Genomic DNA, 26,854 nt, shown 5'->3' with positions numbered 1-26,854 from the left:
TCAAAAATTGGTCTTCACATAGGCAATGGACCGATTTTTATGAAATAAAATTTAAATTACGTAGAATTGAGGTCGTTATCGTGTGAACTACGATCATTCGGAAAAAAAAATTTTAGTAATTTGTTCGGACCTTTAGTTAAAAAAAGGCTCATCTTGAACGTCCGCCATTTTGACTTTTTTTTCTAAAATCGTAGTTCACACGATAGCCACATTCATACTGTACAAGAACGTTTTTGTCTTTTTGATTTCAGACACATGTGAGTCCTGGAATAAATGACGGCAGCGACATACCTTTTCTTGGAGAGCCATTTTTTGAAGGCTGACAACTTTTTGAACGAACCTCGTATGGCCAAAAAATTTTATTTTATTTTTTAACAATGGTTTAAAAAATAAACTAATAAAAATGAAAAATCTTTTTTCATTTCCGTTTTACACGCTTTTAAGGAAGCACCCAAAAAAGCGAGCACCTTAACTCTCAATTACCTTTCACGAGTAGTTTCCTCGTCTTTTAAAACTTATTTTTGTAGCGAGAGTCGCTCTTATTAGAAAGAGATTCTTGATGTAGGGCTTTTTTTTGTCCAAGAAATAATTTCGTTTTCGGTAGACGAGTACAATTTAGCCTCTAATCCTAACCTCACTTCAATTTTTGGCGTATATCCCATTTTCAAATTCCTATAATCCTAACCTCACTTCACTTTTTCGAATATATCCCATTTTCAAATTCTTTTTTTTTTATTAGAAAAAGATTCTTGATGTAACGCGAGTACAAATTCCCCTATAATCCTAACCTCGCAGCCCCCGGTCATTCTCTCCGCTTTCTACAATAACAAATTCATATTCCCTCTCATTTCTTCTACAACTATTTGATTCTCACTTACCGAGTCCTGCAAGTGGCTTTGCCCTTGCCCAGACTTCATGTATGCTGCCGCGGCAGCTGCTTGCTGTTGAGGCGTTGGTCCAGCCCGAAATTGATTGATGCTCGCTGCTGTCAACAGCTGCGAATTCATAAACTGCGTATTAAAGTTACCCATTGTGTGCTGCGACTGTGGGCCGGGGGGTCCCTGCGGTCCGGGAGGACCATTGGATCCGGGCGGACCGCCCTGATGTCCCCCATAGAGGCCTGCCGCTGCAGCAGCTGCAGCTGCCAGACCAAAATTTTGCGCACCGGCGCCTGCGCCTTGTGGTGGTGGACCACCATAGAATGCCGGTCCGTTGGGTCCACTAGCCGAATTTGAGTAGTAGCTGTTAGATTGCAATTGATGCGCTCCCGGTGGACCGGGTGGGCCACCTTGTGGATGTTGTGGCGGTGGACCGGGATACAGATTCATATATTGTTGTGCTGCATATGGTCCACCACCACCGGCACCTTTGGAACCGATCGTACCTAGTTGTTGTGATGAAGGCGGCGGCTTAACGGAACCTACCGATGACATCATCGAATTGGAATTAGAGGAGATTATCGTCACCGCTGGTGCATTCGGATTATTTAACTGTTGCGAGTTTGGATTGCCAAAAGGCGATGGCCCACCGCCCATACGGAACTGTGACGTTAAACTGGAATACATTTCAGGTGTAGGAGCAGCAGCCATATTGGGTGGCGTCTGCATGGTGTACGCATTGAAGGGACCACCGGTGGCTGCCGCTGCTGCGCTGTAATGACCAGGAAAACTGTGCGCCGCTGCTGCGGCTGAAAATTGCGAACGGCTCGAATGATCAAGTGAATGGAATGGTGCATAGAGGCCTGCTTGCGAGGGTGGTGGCGGTGCCATTTGCGATGAGTTGAACACGACCGTAGGCGGACTGGGGATGCCGGTGAATTGCGGTGATGCTTGGTAAAACGAGGGTGGTGCGGCATGCAGCTGTTGCTGTTGTGCCGCTGATTGCTGATGTTGCGCCTGCTGTTGCTGCTGCTGCTGTTGTAGAATAGGCGGTGGTGACATTCCCATTGAGGAACCATGATGTTGTTGCAGCTGTTTGGCCGCGGCAGACGCCTGCTGCTGCTGTTTCACAACATCTGGATGTTTCAACACTTGTTGTTGTTGCTGAGCAGCGGCAGCAGATTGCGCTTGCTGCTGTTGTGTCTGCTGGGGACTGGGATAGCCGCCTACACTGGCGGCATCATCGGCACCACCCACCACAATGCTGCCGCTTTGCGCGAATTGCTGCTCGAGTGGTGTGGCGACGTCGAACGGTGAGCCATGGCCGCCGTAGCCGCTTGGCACGGGACCGGGCGAAGAGAGTGAGTGGTGTTGATGCTGGTGTAGTGGCACTGCCGCGACTGCATAGTGTGGCATATGTTGCTGTTGGTGTTGTTGTTGTGATGCGGCTACAGCAGCTGCTACGAAAGAGGCGGCCGCGGACATATGTCCACTGGGATCCACTACCTCCATTTGCTGCTGGGCCTGCTGTTGCTGTTGTTGCTGCTGCTGTTGCTGTTGATGTTGCAACTGCTGCTGTGCCTGCTGCTGCGCCTGCTGCTGCTGCTGGTGTGCCACCTGCTGGTGTTGTAGCACAGATGTATTCGCCTCAGACGTCATGGGCGCCACACTTTCCCACACCTTCTTTACGCTGGCAATCTTCATATTCAAGTCGGCGGTCGAAATTATATTTTGCGCCTGTTGCTGCTGCTGTTGTTGCTGTTGATGCTGATGTTGTTGTTGGGCAACAGCGGCCACACCAACTTGTTGCGCAGCCACACTTACAACTTTCGGTTCGTTATCATTTGTTTGCTTGTTGGACGCTGAAGTAGCGTACGTCTCCGTGGCATCGCCAAAAGTGAAGCCCAATTTAATATCCTTGTCGTAGTCGCCCGCGGCGGACACAACCACGCTGCCACCAGGCACTGGCGAATCATTCGCCTTGGCGAAAGACATCTGAGATAGCGCCGTGCTGAGTGTTTCCACTGCCGAAACACTTACGCCGCTGCTTACGGCTGAAGCCAGTGACTCAGAGGAGCGTTTCATCTGCGCTGCCTGTGCTTGCTGTTTGTAGTTGGTATTTTCAAAGATGATCGTATTCACTGGAGCGCCATCTAGCAATAACGGGTTACTACCACTCACAACCGCATTTGGTTTTTCACTGCCGGTTCCCAGTTTTAATTTGTCTACTTCATTGATAGAAGCACGGTGCTGTGAGGTCGGCTGTTGACGCCCCACATTCGATGTAACGGCATTTGTATCCGATTTACTCTTTTGCAAGTCGACACTCTGTTTTTGTTGCTGTTGCGTAGTAGCGCTCTGATTTGTTAGGGCTGTACTGTTGGCAGGCTTGAAGTTGCCGCCGTTATTATTGCCACCCAGGCCTGGTGGTGGTTTCGTAACCGTCTGTTGTTGCTGCTGCTGGTTGGGTTTATTGGCGCCAATAGCGGATGTCGATTGCGAGGTGGGCAACGAGGCCATCGGCAAATCTTGTTTCTTAACACTGACAGTAGAGTTGCTGCGTTGCGCGGCCGCCAATTGCCCCGAGCTATTGCTGCGTTGTTGCACTGTGCCACCAGGCGTGTCCTTTTCTTTAGAAGAAGACTTACGTTCCCGCTCTAATACATCGTCAGTTTTAGTGCTCGATGTGCTCTCCTTGCGCGCCTGTGGGCCCACATTGCTGCTGCCGAACTGTTTTGCCGGTATTGTTGACGCGTTCTTCTTTTCTGTATCGGCAACACCAGTTGTTGTCTTCTTTGTTTGCTGCGCGTTTGACAAATTCTGCTGGGGAGCCTGCTGCTTACCGCTCGATTGTGTGCGCGTCTTGTCCTCCGCAGAGGATGCTGCAGTGGCATTGTTACCATCCTTAACTTTAGAAAGTCCAGCGCTTAGCGCCAATTGGTTTTGTTTCGTTTTATCCACATCATTGCTACCGCTTGCCTGTTCCGACTCTGAGCTGCGCTTATGTTCCTTATGGTGTTCATCATAGGGCTGCCTGCCGTAATGGCGACCCTGACCGCGTCCACCATCGTTACGTCGATATGATGAAGAACTACCACGTTCGCCACGCTCGCTCCGATCGCCAATATTTGCGCCACCGCCACGACCACGACGAGATGGTTCACCACGCGGTGCGAAACCTTCCTTTGAGCTACGTTCTTCCCCGCTGCTACGATGACCACCACCGCCATGCTCCTTTCGCGGCACTTTAGAGCTTTGACGATCGCCACGACGTCCATACGATTCGTCATCGACGTCCTCTGAATGCTCAGACTCACTGGGGAGACGTGCTTCATTCGAGCTATAATAACGTCCACCACGCATCACACGAGGATACCAGTCGCGCATGCCACGACCACCACCGAAAGGGCGTGAATGGGAGCCTCGGTCACGATCACGGTCTCTGTCGCGGTCGCGGTCACGTCCGCCACCGTTACCGACGCGCGGATTAGGTCTTTTCGGCTCCCGCTGTGGTTGACTTGCCGTTGTTGTTGCAGCCGTACGATTTTCGTCAACCTGTTGCTTGGTATCCTCAGTAGAAATAGATTCTTTACGAGCCCCTGAAATGACAGGAGCAGCGGCGTTACTGCTTTCGCTTTCCTTACGCTTTTTCTGCAGAGATTCGGCGTCTATTGTTTGCTTTATAGTCGATACGCTCTTCTCTTCAACTATCTTCCCAGCTGAGACAGTTTCCGCACTACTTCCTGTCTGCTGCTGCGGCTTCGACTTCTCATCACTCGAAGACTCAGAGCGGCGTAGAATCTGGGTTGGTGCAAAATGCGATGTTTGTTCGCTTTCACTGCGACGAAGGGGCAGTTGTTGTTGAGACTGTTGCTGCTGTTGATGCTGAGATTGCAGTTGTTGTTGCTGTTGCGAATGTAAGTTTTGTTGCTGTTGCGGCTGTGGCTGCTGCTGCTGCGGTGAGGAGGATTCCTCCTCCGATACACTCTTCTGGGTATGCGGACGTTGCAGTATCTTAATGGGTAGGGATTCGTGGCTATGAGATGAAGAGAAGCTTTCTTCGCGCTGCCGCTTAAGCTCAGCATCCGTCTCCTCGGCCCAAGACGACACAAGTAAACCACTACCAAACTCTTTAGAATCATTCAAGTTGTTGGCGCCAGCATATTTGCAGGATTCATCGTTGGATGAAACGCTAGTTTTGCGTTGCGAAGTATCCGAAATGCTGCGCGATAATTGATTCTGGGTCATACCGTTCCCGCGCATGTAATCATCTCCACCCCGTCCACTGCGTCCACCATGATAACGTGGTTCATCGTCGCGTTCACTGTCATTGCGAATGCGGCCATATCCGCCGCGCGTATAGTTGTCACGATAATCACCACGACCGCCGCGTTGCATTTGACCGGCACCACCAATGCCTCCCCCTTTTTGCATGTAACGCCCACTAGACTCATAGGCGGAACTAGAAGAGGCTGATTTTTCTAAACCAACTCCCAATGAACCGGGAGCTTTTCCGTTACTACCTAAAGCGCTGCCGCCACTTGTTAATGGTGCGCCTAGCTGCGCTTGCATCTGCTGCTGCTTCTGGAATCGAGGCGGCAAATTCGATTGAAACTGCGCAGAAAATATTGGCTTGCCACCAGCACCTATAGTCGGTACGCCAACGCCGCTGCCAGGACCACCACGTTCGCTGCGTACATAATCGCCACCGCCGCGCACATCACGATTATCAAAGCCACCGCGCATGTTGCCGCGTTCGTAGTCTCTGCCAGCGCCACCACCGCGCCGCATATTGAATTCCTCCTCACTGCCGCCTCCTACAGAGGGCGGAGGTGTCGGCTGTTCCACTGTGTCGCCCCCACCGGCAGTTATTGTTGCACCGCTACCAGCTGCTGCTGCGCTCGCTGCCTTCTTGTTGTAAATCTTCATTTCGAGTTCCTGTAATTTGCGAGCTGCTGCTTCACGGCGCTCTTTCTCTCTACGCTCCTCCTCTTCTTTACGTTGTTTCACACGCTCATAAACGGCCGCGTCCAGAGCGATACTGCCCGCGGCACTGTTGCGATGCCCATTCTGCTGACGTGTATCTTCGCGCTCAGTCGATTTTTCACGCTCGACACTTTCGCGCTGTTCCTTAACACTGCCGCCACGTTGCCAACTGTTGTTTACGCTGCTCGCATTGGAGCTCTTACGCTGATCCAGAGCACCACCGCTGCCGCCCGACTTGTTAAATACTGGTCGATCGCGCTCCAGCGTTGGAGTATGTTCTTCAGGCGATTCATCATCTGAGAATGTCAACTTTTTCGTGTAGTCTATATCATCTTGTTTTGTCCAGCTGTCATCGTTGGCTATAGCATTTAAACGTTCCAAATCTTCTTCGCGTATGATGGGTCGTTGCATTTGGACCACTTCTGGTTCAATAACGAATTCTTTCTCCTTACGTCCGCCTGCGCCTCCACCGTTAGGCGTTTGTGTGCCGCCACCACCACCACTACCACCGCCGCCACTTAATGGAGGTGTGACCATTTGTGGTGGTCTTTTGGGTATTATGGTCGCTGCCCGGAAACTACTAACAGCCGGTGAGCCTGAGCGATAGTCCTGCGCTCCACCACCACCATTTCCGCCAGCCGAGCGTTGTTGACGCAGTGCAACACCCGATCCACCGCCACCACCCGATTCCTTGCCGCCAATGCCGTTCTGATAGTTTGGTGGCGTTTGAGAGCGCGGTCCATTGCTGCCAACACCGCCAACGCCACCACCACTGCTGCCAGCTGGAGGCAATGGTGCCCCTCGCTGCATGAACGATGGCATTAGCTGCAGGATCGGCAACGGGACTGCTGCGCCCGCAGCATTGGCATTCTGCCCTTGGTGGCCCTGGCCCTGTTGGTTCAACTGGCCTTCTACTGCGCCCTTGGCTGATTTCTCTTGCTGCTGCAACCAGGCGGCAGCATCGGTTTGTGGACGCAGACTCACTTCGTTCAGTTCGCGTTGTTGTTGTTGCTGGTGATGATGATGATGCTGCTGGTACGCGTAATCGCCGCCACCGTCGCCGTCGCTGCCATCTTTGTAGTTGTGTGCATCGTAACGCTGATCGTACGCGTGACGGCCGCCGCCATGTTGTTGGCTGTTGTAGTCTCGTTGATGCGGATGGTGATTCTGTTGTTGATGGTGATGATGATTTTGTTGCGAATGCTGATGCTGATGCTGTTGGCTCGAATGGTGATGGTGGTGGTGTTGTTGTTGCTGTTGGTGCTGGTGCTGATGTTGCTGATGGTGATGAAAATGATCCTGCTGTTGCTGGTGTTGTTTGCTTCGGTTCGATGCGTTGCCGCCGCTGCCACCACCACCACCACCGCCGCCGCCGCCAACTGTGCCATCTAATGTTGGAAATTCGTATTGAAATTGGGGACTCTGATAGAGTGGCGGTATTGACGATTTGCCCCCACCACCAGTGCTGCCCTTTCCGCCCCCGGTCAAGTCGTTGCCAGTTGTCACAGATGACCATGTTATTGGCGAGTGTCGTTGTTGTTGCTGTTGCTGTTGATTAGCGTGATTCGCTACTGAAGAATTGCGCAACTGTTGACCACCACTGCCGCCAGCGCTTCCAGTTGTTGAATTGTTAACAAGCTTTACACCGCCGACGCTGTTGTTGCTGCTATTGTTGTTGATGTTATTACTACTTATATTGTTACCAAGTGCGGACTTGTTGTTGCTGATGTTCTTCAATTGCTGCTGTTGTTGATTGCTTGGTGCTCCTCCTGTTGGTGTGTGTGTTGTTACTTGACCGCCGCTCGTTGAGTTGACTGGAAAATTTTAAGGTGGTTGTGCGAAATATATGGATGCATAAATATTTACATAATTAATGGACATATTTAGTGTGAAGTGTGATAAAATGAATGTCTTGAGACAAATTGGATTTATTAAATATTTTATAATAACCATAGAAAATATTATACAAAAAAAAATATATATAAAAAAAAAAATAAAAAAAAATACCAAAATATAAAAATAAGAAAATAAAATTAAAAAAAAAAAAATAAAATAAAATTAAAAAAAAAAAAAATTAATTAAATTAAATTAAATAAAAACAAAAACACAAAGAGGGCAACACAACGGACCCAACTTGCGGTCTATGTAGCACTCCGATGCGGGGTCACCCTTAAACCAACCAACCAACCAAATAAAAACAATTAAATAAAAAGAATAAATAAATAAAAATAATGTAAATATAAAAAACAAAAATATAAAAATAAAAAAAAAATATATGTATTAGTAAAATAAAAATATAAAATAATATAAATGAAATAAAAAATAAATAAAATTAAAAAAAGTTAAATTAAATAAAAACATTAAACACATAAAAAAATAAAAAAAAATTTAATAAAATAAAGAAAATAAAAATAAATAAAGAAAATAAAAAGAAATAAAGAAAATAAAACACAAAAATATAAAAATAGAAAAATTAAAATAATAAAAAAAATTAAAACAAATAAATAAAATTAAAAAAAAAAAATGTTTATTAAAAAATTTAATAAAATAAAAAAATATAAATTAAAATAAAGAAAATAAAAACAAAATGTAACGGACACCGAACAAAACGCGCTCCACACATTTGTAATGCAAATTCGTTCTACGAAAAGATTTTGGCATCTAAAGCAAAGAAAAGACTAGAACTAATTAGATCCTACTGGTTTTCACAGGTCGAAATTTCTCGAATTAGCGAAACGAGACGAGAATTGCGTCTTCTTGTCTTTGTATGTTCTTTGCCTAAAGTATCTTGACATTATCCTAAATGCCAATAAAACCTTTATACTTTTGTAGAACAATTAAAAAAATATGCTTTACGGTAAATTTGAACCAATGGCAAAATCGAGATATAAAAAATTAAATGGTGCTTGCTTAAAAGTATGGAACGTGAGCCAAATATCTTTCTAGCATCGGAACTTTCACCGTGTCATTCAAATGAAGAGAATAAAAGAGTTATAGATTACAGGACGTCAATCCAGGTAAATGAATTATAAAAGAAAAATAGAGAATTATTTTAGAAAAGGTTACAGAGGAATTAAGGGCGCGAAATCAGCTGATCTCAAAAAAAACCAAAGCAACAAAAACAAGGAAACCCATTTCTCGAGTTTTGCTCCTGATAAAAAGAGTAAACAACCGAATCCATGGTATGTTGAGTTCCACACATAGAGGCTTCATAGAAAACTTAAGGTTATGTGCTATTTATCACAAAAAATGCTTCACAAAGCCCAATTCATTATGGCAATGTACTAGGTTGTTCAATAGGCTTTGCTACTAGCATTTTTTTTTTGTTAGATTGGTACACTCTTCATATGAAGAGTCCTCTCTTATCGAACAGCAAAACTTATTGAACAACCTAGTACGTGAAGTTCCATTTCAATCTGTCAAGCCATTTATTATCGACGTCTCACAGTATTTTCTACAATGGAAAACATCAAATGTCGTGCAGTGAATGAATTTTTATTTTTGGAAGGTTTCAAAGTAAAGGAAATTTATGAACGAATGTTGAAAGTGAATAAGAACAATTCCCCATCAATTAGTACAGTAGAATGATGGGTTGCTGAATTCAAGCGTGATCGTAGAAGCTTTTAAGGCGATCCATCCATCCATTAAGGACATCCAAAAGCAGCAATAACACCAGAAAGCGTAGAAAAGAAAGAGAGTATCTCATTGGGCAGTGTAAGCAATAATTTTTGACTAAAGTATTGGCCTTCAGAAAGCTGTATAAACAAAGGGTGTCGCATTCGCTAACAATGGAACAAAAACACATTCGAATGCGACTTTCTCAGCAACATTTAGAGCGATTTCGAAAAGATTTTGGATTTTGTGCATCAATTCAACACTATGGACGGCACTTGCGTCTATCACCATGATTCGAAATCAAAACAAGAGGCTAAAGAGTGGTGTAGTGAGCCCGGTTCTTTGGCTCCGAAATGAATTCGTGCCCAGAAATCGGCAGAGAAGGTGTTTGCATCAGTTTTTCGGGATGCGAAAGGAATTTTGTTCGTGGACTAGTTGCAATCTGGTAAAACAATATAAATTCAGAATATTTTTGTAACCTTTTAAACCAGCTGAAGTTGAAAAAAGGCGTGAAAAAAAACACAAAAGAAAAAAGGCGTGAACAAATACACAGTTTGCAAAAGAAAACAATTATTTTTCAGGGCAATGCGCCGTGTCACAAGAGCATTTTGACAATGACTAAAATCCATGAATTAAAATTCGAAATGTTGTAACATCCACCGAATTCATCAGATTTGGCCCCTACCGACTTTCCTCTGTTTTCAGACCCAAAAAATGCATACGTGAAAAGCGTATTCCATCAAATATTCATAAAGTCATAGCTCCTGTGGAAGCGTGTTTTGCAACCCTTCCAGATTCTCACTTCAGGCATGGAATTCATAAATTAGAATCTCGTTGGTCCAAGTGTATTGATGTTCAGGGAAACTAAAACTGAATAGTTAAGTGTATTTCAAACCAAAAAATTGTGTTTTTCTTATCAAACCGCAAAACTTATTGAATAACCTAGTAATTTGCATGATCCCTCACAGGACATTGTCTCATAGGACATTATGCAAGGAGATTAGGCGTTTACATGCATGACTTCAGTCGTAGCTGCAGGAATGAGGTGGAGTTGGAAACAATTCAACACATTTTTTGCACATGCCCAGCTCTAGCCAGAAGCAGGAACCGTTATTTAAGATTCAACTTCTTAATGAATATAGATAATCTATACACTTTAGGTATCAACAACCTTTTACGCTTTGTCAAAAGCTCAGGATGGTTCATATGGAAAGGGAAATGTAGCCCAGCCCCTGCGGCTTACAACGGACCCATTTCGTGGTCTAAGTGGCATCGCTGTCTCTATATGCGATGCGGCTACCAAACCTAACCTAACCTAACCTATGATCCTCATAGCGGTTTACAATATTCAAGGCAGCGAATGAACAAGCATGATTTTGACTTATGTACTTTCAAAGGTGATAATTAATAAGTAATCTTCTTTTGTTTCATAAATTTCGGACCCTCTTCTAATAGCATAGAATTTTGTACTACTAAAAATGTTAATGCTTTTTTTTCAATTTTTATGTTCTTAAAAATGTTAATGTTTTTTTTAATTAACTTTTTATGCTCTTAAAAATTTTAGTGATTTTTTTTTTTTTTAATTTTAGTTTATAAAATTTTTTAATGATTTTTTTTTTCAATTTTTATGTTCTTAAAAATTTTAATGACTTTTTTTTCAATTTTTGTTTTTAAAATTTTTTAATTTTTTTTTCTCAACTTAAAGCACAGACAGACACGTACCTTCTTGCCCGGTTGATGGTGTTAGATTGTTATTCGTATTAGGCGAATTTATTTCAGCTTTCAAGGATGGTAAATTAGCTGGTGGTCGCCTTGCGGACGGCACTTTGCCCAAACTTTGCATTCCATGTTTACGTGGCAATTGATTCTTTTGTGCAGATGGTTCAGCTGGTTCACCCTACGACAATTAAAAAGCGCAATGAGCATAAAATATAAAACTGTACACTATGGAAAAATAGCAAATACTATATGGAATCGACTTTTTTGAAATAGTTGTGATTTAGCAAACTAACTTAAGCCATAATAAAGGTTATTTGAAATATTTCTTATGTCTATAACTTACGCGACTATTTTTGTACATTCGATTTATATCGAGTGCTGAGAACTTGGGCTTGGCATTTCGCTCTCCCCTACTTCCCCCCAGTGTACTCATGCTGCCAGTAGATCCTCATTAGCGTTACCTCCCCCTTGCGCCGCACTCACTTCACCACTACTACTCTGCAAGTGCTGCAGCTCGCTGCGCAGTTTTGGTTTGGGTTTTGGTTTTTCTTTTTAGTAAATTTGTGTATGTGAATTTCGTTCTTTATTCCGAACTCTATCGGTAGTCAAAAGCGTTGATTTTTAACGTGAAGCTAAGGATTTGGTTTTGGCAGCTGTTATATACTATATATCTATATATATTTTATAGCTCGTTTTACAGGCCGGCTTCGCTTATTAGTAGCGCAAACGCCGCTTTCTGTTTCACAAAACTTTTACGTTTCCAGCTTTTTTATGCTTTGTTACACTTATAATTATTTTCGCTTGCCTGCTTTGCTATGAGACAATAGTAGTTTTAATTTTCAATGATATTTGTTAAACACAGGATGTTTCTTTTTCTCTAAGCTATTTTCGCCTTTTTCAAGTGTGGTTTATCGATCAGTATTCACAATGCTAGAAATCTCTCGTGTCTCTATTTTCCAATAGCCGTTCTATGGCTACTATTTTTAGTGCGCTATCTTGTTACTCCGTTTGATAATAAAACTTGGTAGGTAGCAACTACTTTAACTTAAATTGCCAAATCCTCAGTGCAATGAATTAGAAGTGCATCGCTTGGATACGCACCGGAAATGGAAATATCGAAATTACGATTGATCGAAATGTGTGTTTCCTCGGCACACTTTGTGTTTGTATCGAATGAGTTGTAATTCCAAGTTTTTGTTTTTTATTTACTTTTTGTGTAATCCACAACTCCGCACAGCGACGACGAGTGCTGATCCACTAATGCGCGCAGAATTGCCGGCAGAAAAGCTGCTGCTGCTGCGTTCCGCCTTGATTTACCACACTATGAAGGACTATTTTGATGTTTTGGAGAAAATCGACGTTATATTGAAACTGGCTACTTCTAGCCTCAGACACTTATTGAAAATCTTTCCTCGTAAAAAGGGAATCCTCTTACTACTTTAAATCTAAATCCTCAGTCTTCTATGAATTCTGTAAAAACGAAAAGAAAGAAATATTATTTAACAAGTTAATGAGTTGCGTAAATACATAAATTCAATAGCTTATTCTTTGCGTTTAACGAATTAAAACCACAAATCGACATACCCTATGATCAGAAAGTACCGAGAATATTTTAATAAAACAAAATAGAGCTTAATTTCAGGCAAATTTATTTTATCTCCTTCTAAATATGACCCGTCTAAAGCAACACACATGTGCACCATGCACCCCTTGTAGGCCAACGAAGGGATGGCCTTCAGCTCCTTCGTCGCATTCTCTTTGATCTCCTCTATCGACTGAAATCTCCTTCCACGAAGTGGTAAATTCTACTTGAGAAACAAAAAGAAGTCGCACGGGGTCATATCAGGTGAATACGGTGCTTGCACGAAGCTATTTACTTGGTGTTTGATCAAATAATCCAGCACAATTTGGGCTCGGTGCGATGGCGCGTTTTCATCATGCAAAATCCAAGAATTGTTTGCCCACATTTCCGGCCGTTTGCGACGTACAGCATTTCTCAAACGCTTCAAAACGGATAAATAGTGACAGATGAGTGTCTTAGTCCTCCCAACATAAGAAAAAATTATGGATCGGTTCCCACGTGTGCGGTTCGTTTAAATTAAACATTCCCGGTACTTTTTGATCATAGGGTACATACCCCAAAACTATTGCGCTCATAAAAATATATGCATAAGTGGGCATATAATCAGTAACAATTTGACATCTTTTATTAATATTTTTTAGCATAAATCTTATAATCAGGCAAGCACTTATTACATCGTGAAAATATGCAGAGGGTAGGGTGGGCCAATAAAAGACGGTTAACGGGCTCTCTGCGAATTTGAAAGCATACGCTGATTGGCTGGCGTAATTGACAGCGGTTTGTTCATGAAATAAACAGATTGATTGGCGAGATACAAAAAAAAAATCAGTACACTCAAAAATCAACACACATGGCAGCTGAAGTTACTCAAGGATGATAGAGCACTGATGGGCAAATCAGCTATGGAGGAAAACGAGTAAAAAATCTATCCCCTAATTTCACACGTATTCACTCACTCGTCCAATCAGTCTTTTTTCAGACGGTAATGAAATAAGATGAATATTGGCTGTGTTAACTCTTTTCGTATATCACCAACGCAATCTCAGTTTCAACAACACACACTTCCATAAAGCAACCGCTGTCATGACCCCGGCTACGTCAGCCAATCAGCTGATGCTTTCAATTTCGCTAAAAGCCAAATAACGGTCTAATATGTGCCACTCATTCTGAATTATTTTCACACAGGAAGTTACTCGCGCAATTTCGTTTTTCCCCATAGCTAGAGGGCAAACCTAGTAATCTATCATTCTTACACCGATTACGTATGGCCTCGCAAAGTGCATTTGAATCGTTGGAGTTTTTTCTTTAAACATTTGCCAAGCTTTTGGTGTACCCCTATTAAAAAACCTTCCGCAGTTGCGCGTGAGATTGCAATCCTACTCCAATAATCCCTACTTTAGATTCACCCAGTGCATATTGGCAGCTTACTGAATATTGGGTTATTTACGCCAGACGACCGCGCAGCAGATATTATATGTAGTTGATTCTTCTATTGATATCACCTAGACAAGTAGGTGTTGCAAATAACTAATTGCAAATGGTCAAACGCATCAAAAATCGTGTGTTTCCAGTCTCTGCCTTGCTGGAAACACCATACGCTAAATGTTGTTTGTATGCAGTGGTGGTAAGGGAGGGTTTCGACAAGTTGCACCGCCTGTCCAAAAAAAACGCATACAATAAGCGAAACGTAACAAAAAATAGCTGGTGTTTACAATCGTCTGTTCACCACTGTAGGTCAATGTAATTATATTTATACGAGTATTTTATTTAAAAATTTAAATGAAGAAAGCAAAAGTATGATGATGCAGTTTGATTGTCATCAGCAAAAACCACAACTACATCATTGAGATGTTCACAGCTTCACAGTGGTGCCGGTCAATGACCCAAATAAAGCGAAGATATACAACACATGTCTAACACCTACAATGTTTTCTAGAGTTGCGAACACAATTATCATTAATTAATTAAGAGCACACACACATATGGATTATCCTCATACGTACGCTTTTGGTTTTGTCAAAATTAGTTAAAATCCGAAAGTTCAAAAGGTAAGAAATTAATTTGAAATTATTTTACTGCTACAATGTGAGTATAGAGAAAAAAATGCAGATATGCACAACACGGTGAATGTATTGCTATGTATAAAGAACGTATAGGATAGGATAGGGAAAAAACGGTGTAACTATGGGATGCACTGCTCACACATACCCAACATGAACACCACCACTACCCACTCAGCAGAAAAACTAGTGAGGTAGACAGTACGTCAACTTAACCAACTGATCGCACAAGCAAAGCCGACAGCGGCAGCTTTAATACAACAAATGCAGATTCACATGGCATTGGCCGTGAATACACATTCCCCAACGCAAATGCGTTCCCAAAAAGCATACAATTTCGCTGTTAAAGAGGGGTATATGATAAATGTACATTATACGTATACATGTTACATACATTAGAACCAACAAGGAAAGATGCGTGTTGCGAGTGGCAAGTAATGTGACGAGTGTTAGAAGATCGAAAATGGAAATTTGTTGTAATATAACAATAAATGACATCTAATCAGGGCGAGAAGAGAGGGCAAAAGTAATAACAATGTGTACAAATGAGGTTAATAACACTTTTTACAGCTAAAATACACTTGAGCAAAGCGAAATGAAAACTCAAAAACGTAAATTATACACAGGGTCGTCCGCATATAATGGGTTTTTTATAATTTTTTTTTTTTGTTGGACATTGAAAGCTCCTTCACGCAGGAAATATTGACAGAAAATCGGTATCATATCTCCGCGGAATGAAATGAATCGCTTTACATTACGCTTGAGAGTTGGGAAATATTTATTTATTTATTTATTTATTTATTACGGTCTTATAGACCTAGATAATATTGGCAAAATTACATTAAAACTACTAAAAGATATAAAGTATATACTGAACAAACTTCAAGTATATAATATGGCAAACTAATTTCCAGATTCACTGTTGAGTAACTCAAATAAGGATTTTATTTGAAAAAAAAAAACAAAATGGATTTTTCTCGCAAAGCGTATTTTCATCTTGGTGGCTATGTTAAAAAGCATTTGGGGAGTGGAAAACCGGCACGTTTACGTCGAAAAGCACGTGCATCCTCAGAGATATGGAGCGGATTTTGGAGTAATGGCATCTTTGCCCAGAGGAAACGCTATTTCAGCCTACGGTGAGCGCTGCAGCAGCGTGAGAAACAAATTTTTGTGGTCGGAAATTGAAGACATGAGCCAGAAACAGCTATGATTTCAGCAGGAATGCGTGCCATACCACAATACATTTTCTGCGTACCAAAGTTCTGTACTCGTCGTGTTGGCGATTTCAATTGGCAACCGTTGAACTGCTATTTGAAACCGTTAGACTTTCATTCTGTGGGGTGCCGTTAAGAGCCAATGTTAGGTGAGCGATACACGCATATTAGGTATACTCGGTTAGGCTATGGCCTTGATCTATTGTGCGCCTTTATTACTTGATTGTAATTATTAAGTATACCGAGGAATCGACCCAGCTCCTTAGGAGGGCGCAATTAATTGTAAGTACGAGCTCAGGAGTCTCCTGTGGCTTAATGCCTCACAGTTGGAGATTAAGAGTTCCATAAACTCCTCTCCATTAAAGCAGAACCAGCATGATCTTGTACTAGATAACCCTTTTGTGTTAAAGTGTTTATTACAGGCAAAGTGACCTGTAAGTGCTCCACAGAGTAATCTGAAGCCCTTTTTATCGAGGGTTGGAGCATATTTTGCTCTGTTGGCATATTAGACGAATAACTGGCACGCCATTTCTGAGAAAAATCGAAAAACGGGTTAAGCACTTGAAAATCTAGGTTAACAACAGATTTTGCTCTGTTGGCACATTAAACGAATAACTGGCACGCCATTTCTGAGAAAAATCCACAATTGGGTTAAGCCCTGGAAAATCTAGGTTAACAAGATACGCTACTGCGAAGTCAACCAAGACGACCACATAATAAAATCATGTGCCAAAAACAGTGAGAATCGTTCCTAGAATTAGTAGTTACATACCTATATACCGAAAAAAAATGTATATCAAATTTTTATACTTTTGGAATTTTTAATTAACCGCTGTATTGAGCAACCTGTATTTATGTACATATGTAAGTTATGAATTGTAAAAATGAAAAAAAAAAACTCGATAACCAAGTAGAAAATGTGGCAACTGGCAAAACGCTATACATATTTTGGAAAAACTTTCCTTTACTACCACGATATATTTGAATGGGGGGCGGAGGGGGAGGGGGCGTGGCACCACCCACCACGCCCATTAGAAAGAGCAAGGTCACACCATTATAACTGTGAAAGTCCCAACCTCCTAGGGTCCCTATAGAACCCCCAGGAGAAGTTTAAAAATTAGGTTTTTTCCGACCACATTTGCAGTTTGTACTGAAATACAGTTGAAGAGAAGAGAATACAGCAGTCGACAGGCCAGCAAGCATTTAACTTAGGTTTTATAATTCATAGCACTTATGAAAATGTTGTTTTATCGTAAAACTTATGAGTGCCGATGGCGAAAATTTAGGCGATTTTTATTTCAAATTTTCAGTATTTGTAAAAATATTTGTTTTTGTAATATATATGTATATTTGAAAGCAAAAAAGCGCCGCAGGCGAAAATTTGGACTAAAAATCGCGCGATTTTTATTCCAAATTTTCAGTATTTGTAAAAATATTTGTTTTTGTAATATGTATGTATATTTGAAAGCAAAAAAGCGCCGCAGGCGAAAATTTGGACTAAAAATCGCGCGATTTTTATTCCAAATTTTCAGTATTTGTAAAAATATTTGTTTTTGTAATATGTATGTATATTTGAAAGCAAAAAAGCGCCGCAGGCGAAAATTTGGACTAAAAATCGCGCGATTTTTATTCCAAATTTTCAGTATTTGTAAAAATATTTGTTTTTGTAATATATATGTATATTTATCGCGCGATTTTTATTCCAAATTTTCAGTATTTGTAAAAATATTTGTTTTTGTAATATATATGTATATTTGAAAGCAAAAAAGCGCTCCTATAAATAATAGAAATAACAATAAAAGAAGTGTTCCCTTTTGGTTGGCTGGGTTTTTCTTATTTCGCTTTGTTCTTCTCTCTCTCATCGTTCGTTTGACAGTTCGCTCCTCACATTTATTCTGCACGGCATTACAAACGTTTAGAAGAACATTTGTAATAATAAAATTCTAATAGAATTTGTAGTATTATTTAGTGAAAATAGCTTTAAATCAAATCTTCAATTAATAAAGAGTGTTTATAAGTGAATTCGTTACTTTTCTGTGTTTGTATTTAAGTGAAATAAGCGTCTGTAATAGGGCATTTTTTCAAGCTTATGCAAAAAAGGTGCATTTTTAACGTTAAATATTGCTATTAATTCTTAATTTTAATTTATAAAAAGTAATATAAATCAAAAGGCTGATATAGTGACTACATTTGCGTGTTATAATTTTTAAATTCGGTCCACGCATTTAGACATTATAAGCAAATATATCGTGGTAGAAAAGGAAAGCTCAGCCCATATTTTTTTATCATAAGCAATTTTGCAGCTTTTAATATTAAATATTTTAATTAGTATGGAAGTGCATATTTATAACAAGATTAAATAATTAAAAGGTACTAAAAAATTAATAAAAAGCTGACAGCATAAATTCTACAAAGTGGCAATAATTGGCACTCTCTCGAAACCGAAAAAACAACACCGCACCTTTACCTGCAGGTGTAAGCGAGACAACTAGTGTTTGATTTATTTTGACAGCTAAACTAACGAGCGAATAGTGTAAAGAGGAATGTCCGAGAATAACGCAGTCGCTTGACACAGCTAGGTTATCTTCATATAAAATTATTTTTATTTAAAATTCATAAAAAAATGTACTTGATGAAATATAACACAGTAAAATAGGCGTGAAAACAAAATAAGTTCGATTTAATTTGTTTTTAATAAATTATACAATTTTGTAAGTGAATTTCTGGCAACACTAATTTCAATAAGGCAATGACCAAGAATATCCATGAAGACATAAAAAGGGGACTATGCAAAACGTTGTAAATGTGTAAAAGGAAACATGAAAAGCATCCAACTATATAAAAATGCAGTCAAACAAAGAGCTAGAAGCGCATACAACCAAAAGGTGTATTAAGGTGGAAAAAAACCTAACGAAAGAATGTGGTGGCGTCTTGCATTAATGGCACAAGACGGCTATATCGATACACGAAATAGGTGCGATGTTGGGCGCACCGGAATTAAATGGGGTGGAAGACGTAGCAGCATTGAATGTAAATGTAAATGTCAGATACAAATAATATTAAGTACTTACTAACCTAAAGACATTTTATGAATAAGTGCTCCAAATGAGAGAACGAAAGCGATTAACGAATTTTATACGCTTTCACTTTGATTTAAAAGGTAAGCAAAATACAATTTGTTAATAAAAATAATATAGTAATCAAGATTCTAAAGCAAGCGCAAATTATTTCTGAGCGCACGTTTTCTATGAAAGTCGCAGTTAACACGGAGATTTCTCACTTTACGGAGTTTTGTTACTACAGATTCTTCCGTTTCGCCCCCACTTATTTGAAACAACAAATTTATCTGCTTCGCCTTTTTTCTATATTTTGTCCCCAACGAAGTTTTGCCATTCAAATGCAGGTCGAATGATGGCACCCCCGCTGTACACACCTCATTCACATCATTTGCTTCCCGAACGTACTTCTACTATGAAAGAGCGCTCATGTTACTATTTTTTTATTCTTATTCACGGCCAATTGCTTCGTTAAGAGGTTTGGTATCACTTATCGAGAATCTATAGCATTCCATTCAAATGATTCTACCTTTTTCCGAGACACCTTCAGACTTCGCGTTTCCTATCGACACTTATTCAATACTTCCACTTTATCGATGTAGTCGCCGCAACCGTTTGGTCGTTGGTTTCTTTTCTGCTTCTTCTTTTTTTTTTTTCTTTTGTTGGTGGAGCTCCACCACACTATACCAGAATTGAAATTTTCTTCTTCTGCTTCTTCTTTTCGGTGACTTTTTCTTAGTGAATAAACTTTTATCGCATAAATCTTCGCGTCACAAAAAACACTCAATCAAAAACAAATTAATTGCTTTCTAACGCAATTTTTCACACAATTTTCAACGTAATTAAATCGAATTTTTCTCTTGCTTGCAGTAGAAATTTTATGATTCCGACATGAAAATTTTTTCCGTTTTACACTCGTCGTCTTTCTGCAGCTACTTTTCAGATTCGCTTGTTCGTTGAATGATTTTACTGCCGCCGCTGCATTTAGCGTTCCCGACGACGGGATAAATCGTGAATAGATCAAGATTTTTCTATAGTCGCCTTTGTTCAACGTTCGCTTTGCATGACAGATAACATTTTTGTAACGAAACGAGATGATTACCAAACCTAAAGATAAGACGGTTGACTCTTTTTGCCAAATAGATAACACATGCGTGGGAAAGAATCAACTAGGGTAAGTTCCTTAGTATACGTGATGTGTCAACGCGAAATTTTTAGCGTAGCATTGCCAAATGGAAAATTTACGTAACCTTTTATATTTACAAAACAAAATAAGTCAGAAATGCCACAAACGGAATTGCAGTTAACAATTGGCACTACCAAAACAAACAAAAAAACAGGAATTTAATCTTGATATGCAAGACAGGTAGTGTACGTGAACTGCAACGTGCATTTGTACCGAGTTACTTTTAAGACACCTGCGTCTGGCAACGCTGGCAACACCCTCAAAGCCCACAAGTTTAATGATCTACCATTAATATGTAACTCACGGCACGACTAAACACAGACGTTTAAATTAGAAATGGTTCGCACACCAGTGCCTATATTGCAAATATTGCGTAAAAAATTATTTAACAAAATACACTTCTGTCAAATTATTTCAATGGTGTGTAATTCTAATACCGGCAATGCTCTCACACAAACAAACAAATTATGTACCAATTTCAAATGAAAACAAAAAAATTCCTCCTGTATTCCAACACATATTGCTTACCCTTTCTCTCGTGGTTTGCACGCGAGTTCGTTGCTCTCATACACTATTCACACCCGCTCTTGATGCACCTTTCGCACTCACACAAACACACACACACGCACGCACTTTCAAAAGTATACCCTAAGGATGTGTGATGTGTGTTGTCTATGCAAGCGTGCGTGCTGACAAATGCTTTTTCAGTGCAAAAATTCTCCAAAGTATCAGAAAAATTCGCGTTGTCGTTGTCTCCTTTACGCACACTTCGATTCCGTGTACGCTTTGTTCGCTGCGTTTAGCAGTGAGCTCGCCTACTCTTTCGATTTTTACTTTTTTCTTTTAGCTGCCTGCTCCAATTCTTCCTCTTTTTTCTTCTTTTCAAAACTTATTACAAATATGAAACGCCGAGGGGGCTAAACTGGACCGAAGAGGAAGCAGAATCTGAGAAATCTTTTTCTTTTCGACTTGATAGAAAATTTCTAGCAACTCTTTATGCCTTACACTCACTTCGCACGTACACAAAAACTAATTACCGACGTAGCCTGTACGTTAATGTGACTTGTACACGTTTTTGCGTTTTCTTTTTAATTATTTAACAGCGTTTTACCGTCTACCGTCACAAACAAGATAGAACACTTTATTGCGGTTTGTCACAATTACTTAAAATGGCGTGTGGTCTGTTCGCACTCTGCTCTACTCTTTCATGTTAAAATACGATGTCGATGAGTTCAACGGCGTTTGGTATGTTCAGTGATTAGATTGAACCTTTTGTCTGGTATGGAAACGATAAAATTAGTTTAAAAGGTAAATATGTGAGCTCAGATAAAATTCAAATTCAAATTACATATAGTAATAGAAGGCAACGTCGTACTTGGATTAAAGTGAATGTTGAGGGCAATTCTGTTAATAGAAGAATACTGCTTTGGTGATATTCGCTATATTTAAAAACTATATAAGTTTGATTAAAAAACAAAAACATGCTATCTACCGAGCTAAAATTTATTCCTTTACAACAAACGCATTAATCGATTATTCATGATCGATATACACGTAAACTATTTGATTGAATTTAATCAATGCGAATTCACACAAGGTGATTTCGGTAAAACGACATCCACTTTTACATGTGTTCTGTTTTTGCAATTTAGTGACCTGAAGGTTAAAACATTCAACGAGAATGTAAACCAACAAACAAAGCAACAGCAAAGAAGCAATGCATTTTGACATTCAAGCAACCAAATCGCAAGAAAAAGAAAAAAACAAATCAGCTCCTGTACCAAAGACACCTTGTGTGTATTCGCTTTGAATTGAATTTGAAAAGTTCGAAAATTTTAGTTTCCGGATATTTGAAATAAGCGCTGCTTTCATGCACTGATTATTGTGCCTACAGTAAAGATCAAAGCGAACCTATTAACGGAAGCGCGTCTATAGGCCTCTTATTTTCGCCAAGCGTTAGGAAGTGGTGACTGGTATAAGCCTATGTAGTATTGTCACTTGCGAAGCGAATGAAAATATAGGTGTAATTAATAGTCTCGAATTGTGAGATGCGAATCGCCAGCAAATTCGCAACAAAATGGCGAACTAGTGTCGAAAATATATTTCCTACATTGCCATTGGCGAAAAAACTACATTCGCTTCACCATTATTGTCAAAATTGGGCTACTGCTTATTCTGTTCGCATTAAAAAAATTGAAAGGATTATGTATATAATCTATTAAATAATTTCAAAAGCTATAGAAAAAGAAATTGCAAAAATGGCTAGATATACTAGAAAAAAGTACGAACTAAAATTATTGGAAATAAAAGAGAAAAGGAAAAAGCAAGAAAATTTAGAAAAAAAGATGACACAAAGAAAAGAGGTAAATGAAGCTAAAGAAGCTGAGATTCAAATAAAAAACAAAGGTTTAGAATTAAGAACCACAGCTAATGGAATTGAAATCAAAAGTAGCTGAATATGTGAAGTAATTTTTAATTTGTTTTTTTAATTTTTTATGAACCTAGAAAACTTTTTATTTTACCCAAGGATTCTATTAAAGGTGATGTTGGTAAATCAGCTGAGTTGTTTTTTTTTTTCTTTCGCCATGTCCATGTGGCTGTCAGCTCAGAATGAAACAAGGCGAATTCACTATTTGTTTTCTAGTTTGCCCAATACTTTTTAAATAAATCGTAATATGCGTTCCATCAACGCAGCCAATCAGATTTGGTATTCCTGATCTACAGAAATATTTGTTTCTTGCTTGTTGCTTCTCGTGTTAGGTCATTTCTGTACTTATCGGGGCACTGTAAATTCACTTTCTAAAATGGGTAGTATCTCCTTTAAGGGGTAACACCACTGTACACGCGTAAAATAAACACGATTTTTAAAGAATTTTTTTGTATAGAAGGAAAGGGAAAACAATCACTCTGATTTGGGAAGTTATTACTTATATACTAAAATACAAAACTACAAAGTTTGATCGAAAAATTTTACAAAATGGCCGCCTTGGAGACATTTTTGTAATGTGGTTTCTCTTGAAGGAGCTCCGCGGCACGCAGCACAGAGGGTGCAAATTTTAATCAGGGACAAAGAAGCATTTTTTTTTCTTAATCTAGATAAGAATAGCTAGAGAAACACGTAGGGGATTTAAAAAATATTTATTTTTGTGAAATTAGCTAGCATTTGAAGGAAAAAACTCTATTTTGGACTAAAAAAACGGGACTTAAATAATTATAACAATCGTTTAAGTTAATCTATCGAAAATCCCCTACGCTCTTCTCTTAAGAAGGTTATTATACAGACGTAGTGAAAAACCTGATTAAAAATATTTAAAATTGTTTGAGTTATGCTGCGTGCCAATTTCAGAAAACGTGTTTTGAGAAAAACGCGTTTAAAGTTTGGAAATTTGGAGAAGTCGTTAGGTAGCAGTCAATAACGCTTGGTTAAAAGCTTAAAATATTTATGAAATGAACTTCGGTAACGTATAAAACTTTTTGTTCTGTATTTTAAAAGGTTCAAGGAATTTTTTAAGCTTATAAAAAAAAAATCAATTTTTTGAAATTCCTACAGTGGTGTTACCCCTTAAGGGGCTATACACTGTTAGAAGGCCGAAAAAAGCGAATTTTCCAGAATTTATTCTGAGAAAACTTTTAAGTTTATTGATCTGAAAGTTTGTACAAATATTATTTTACCTTTTAACTGTATTTTAAAACTTAGTATTAGTAAAAATATTTATTTCGGAAGGAACTACAGCTGATATCCGGGAGCTCCTCTCAAAAGAGATGTTTTGCGGTGACCACTATATCTCTGAACTGAATCCTCTGAAATTAAAAAAAAAAACAAACAGATTTCGTTAAAGTAATGTTAAATCTAGTAGCTAATCAAAGGAATAAGTAAAACGCATTTTTCGACAAAATGGCGGTTTCTCAAAAAAAAAACCGAGTTTTGACCAAAATTTCGGCCTTAAAATAAGCGAAACTCTGAATTGAAATCAAATTCATTCCCCACAGTTGTTAGTAACTGCCATGAGCACAAATATTCTTAGCACACAACACAATTTTAGCATTAGCATTTTGAATGATGACTGGCGTCAATGAAATTTATCCTTAATTTTGTCCAGCACAAATATAAATGCGTCCTTACTTGGCCGAAATTTCGTTATGAATCTACAAATGCAAAAATGGATCAAGATATTAAAAAAAAAATGTTTGCTTAAAAACATCCACATTTCTTCGAATCGATTATCTGCACTAAATACTTATGTTGCGGACGGCAGCTCCATAGGATTAAAGCAATTTCTTATGAAACGCCTCTGACGAATAAGGCGGTCACATTGTAACTATCCTCGAAATAAAGATCCTCGCTATTAAACACTTTTGCACACACTGGTCAAATTTCAGTTCGCATAAGTACACAAATTTGAAAGTATAAATCACACAAACGTCAAAAGAGGATGAAATAATTTATTTTCCTTAAATTTCCAACGACATAATCTCGGCAAATAAGTTCATTCGCCACTCACAATGCGAATTTTAGGTGGGCTCGCCAAACCGTTCACCTCGCCACATTGATTTGCTTCGCAAGTGGCACTTTGTTTTCATTAGTTTTATTAGTTTAAATCTCACCCTTCAACCGGACAAGAGAAATTAATTTTATTAATAGATAATCTTGTGCCTGATCGAAACTTTTTTGTTTTCAAAATTAACAATATGACGGCCTCCGGAAACATTTTTCAGATTTTCGAGAAAAAAAAACCGACATAATTGTTTAAAAAATAGAAAGTTTTGAAAAAAAAAAATTCTTCGATCAGGAATGAGCTTTTTATGTTTTTCAAAAACAGTATACATTTTATTGAAATCTACCAAGCGGTTTTTAAGTTACAGCGATCACCAGTGCAAAAAACATAGTTTTGAGAAGAACGCATTTAAAGTTTTGCTATCGATTTATGTAGCGCACGAGCGCCCTTTGGTAATTGTTAAATAACTCGAAAAGTATTCACTTCACAAAGATTCACTTCAAATTTTCACACAATGTTTTTAATATAATATAGAGTAGAATGGGGTAAGATAGGTACGGGGGCACAATAGGTAGGTGCGGTTTTCGTCGCACTGTTTTTGCAGAGGTCACTCGTCTTATGTGAATTGAATACGTGGTGGGGAACAACGTTTGCGACTGTCATTTCGGCCGTCACCATTCATTAGTTATCCTAGTTCTGGCGTCGTTTAGTTTTTTGTGAGCTTTTCTCCGACATAGCATTTTTTTTATTCTACGGTGCAGTGCATTTAATGTATGTAAATATTTGTCAGGTGAGTTTTATTTTACGTAGAAAATAATGCTGAACACGAATAATGTGTTAGTTTTTTGATATTTTTGTTTAAAATATCGACACTAACATAAAACATGTGCTTGGGGGCACTATAGGTCAGCCGTCTGGGGGCATTATAGGTCACTACTTTTAATTGAATAAAATAAATTTTAATTGTTTTTGCAGCAAAATGGTGCGTAATTATGTGCGAAAAACGCCGAAACGAAATGAAGAGGATGTAAAAAACGCAATCGCGGCAGTCCGAGATGGCGCTAGTGTTCGATCAGCCTCTAAACAATTTAAAATTCCGTTCGAAACATTACGTGCTCGCGTGATGAATTAAAGAAAAATTCCTAACTTTTATAACATGTGCAGTGTTCATACTCTATAAATAAAAGTTAAAACGTTAATTTCCAAGCCATGTACATTGTTCTTTTCCTCTCACACATAGTGACCTACGTGCCCCCCGATTTTGAAAATATCGAAAAAAAGTACCTTTGTCTTATTGAATGCAGCTTCCAAAAAATATTTAGCCAAACATAAGTCAGTATAACCAAAATGTTAGCAGATAAATAACCTTTCAAAATCTTGCTTATTTTTCAAAATCAATGCAAAAACACCGTAGCAAGAGCTCTCCAAAAAAAAAATGACCTATCTTACCCCATTCTACTCTACTTTAAGAAAATGCAAAAAAAAATCAATTTTTTGAAAATTTTAACTATCCCTAAGCCCTTAATTACAGTTAGTTGTACGCAAGTGCTGAATAAACACAATCGAAATCTTTATGCTGCACCGTTGTTGTTGTTGTGGTTGAGTATTCCTGCTGGAATATTCGTAATTAGGTTTTACTACCACTGTTCTCGTGTGATAATGCCTTTGGCCGAGAACATCCTAACACGTAATAGTACTACACGTATTTATTTGTTCCCACCTCCTTTCGGCTAAAGCGTAGTAGTGCGAAGCAGTGGATGTTTTTATTGTAGTGAATGTGGTAGCAACCGCAACCGCCTCTGTTATGTCTAGTGCCGAACCTTTTCTTGCTAGCTCATCTGCCAACTCATTATGTTCTCTCTATGTTCCTTTGACCGGGAACCCAAATCAGAATAATTTGAAGCCAATGACTAAGCAGCTCTAGTTCCTTTCTGCACTGTAAAACTAACTTGGATGAAATGGAATTGGAATCTAAGGCCTTAATAGCTGTTTGAATGTCTGAAAAGATACCTGATCTTGCACAAATTTCTTTGTAGTGTTTCAGTGATTCGCAAGCTTCACT

General features: G+C 39.4%; 1 protein-coding gene across 8 annotated transcripts in view; it reads right to left on the bottom strand.

The window, feature by feature from the left end:
* LOC128858876 (filaggrin) overlaps positions 1-21,775 on the bottom strand; it is a 37,704-nt gene extending 15,929 nt beyond the window's left edge. Inside the window, exons 1-5 of one of the 8 annotated variants that reach the window (XM_054095422.1) lie at positions 21,672-21,775; positions 20,825-21,572; positions 11,542-12,668; positions 11,202-11,376; positions 879-7,678 (exon numbers count right to left, since the gene is read on the bottom strand). In XM_054095422.1, coding sequence (XP_053951397.1) covers positions 879-7,678; positions 11,202-11,376; positions 11,542-11,631 — 7,065 coding nt within the window. In that variant the 5' untranslated portion in view covers positions 11,632-12,668; positions 20,825-21,572; positions 21,672-21,775. The other 7 variants (XM_054095423.1, XM_054095425.1, XM_054095426.1 and 4 more) reach the window with 7 other exon arrangements.
* Between the last annotated feature and the right edge of the window lie 5,079 nt (positions 21,776-26,854).

Source organism: Anastrepha ludens, chromosome 3 (assembly GCF_028408465.1).
Source record: "Anastrepha ludens isolate Willacy chromosome 3, idAnaLude1.1, whole genome shotgun sequence".
Taxonomy (NCBI): domain Eukaryota; kingdom Metazoa; phylum Arthropoda; class Insecta; order Diptera; family Tephritidae; genus Anastrepha; species Anastrepha ludens.
The sequence above is the reverse complement of the archived record's forward strand: the minus strand, read 5'-3'. Positions and strand labels throughout refer to the sequence as shown.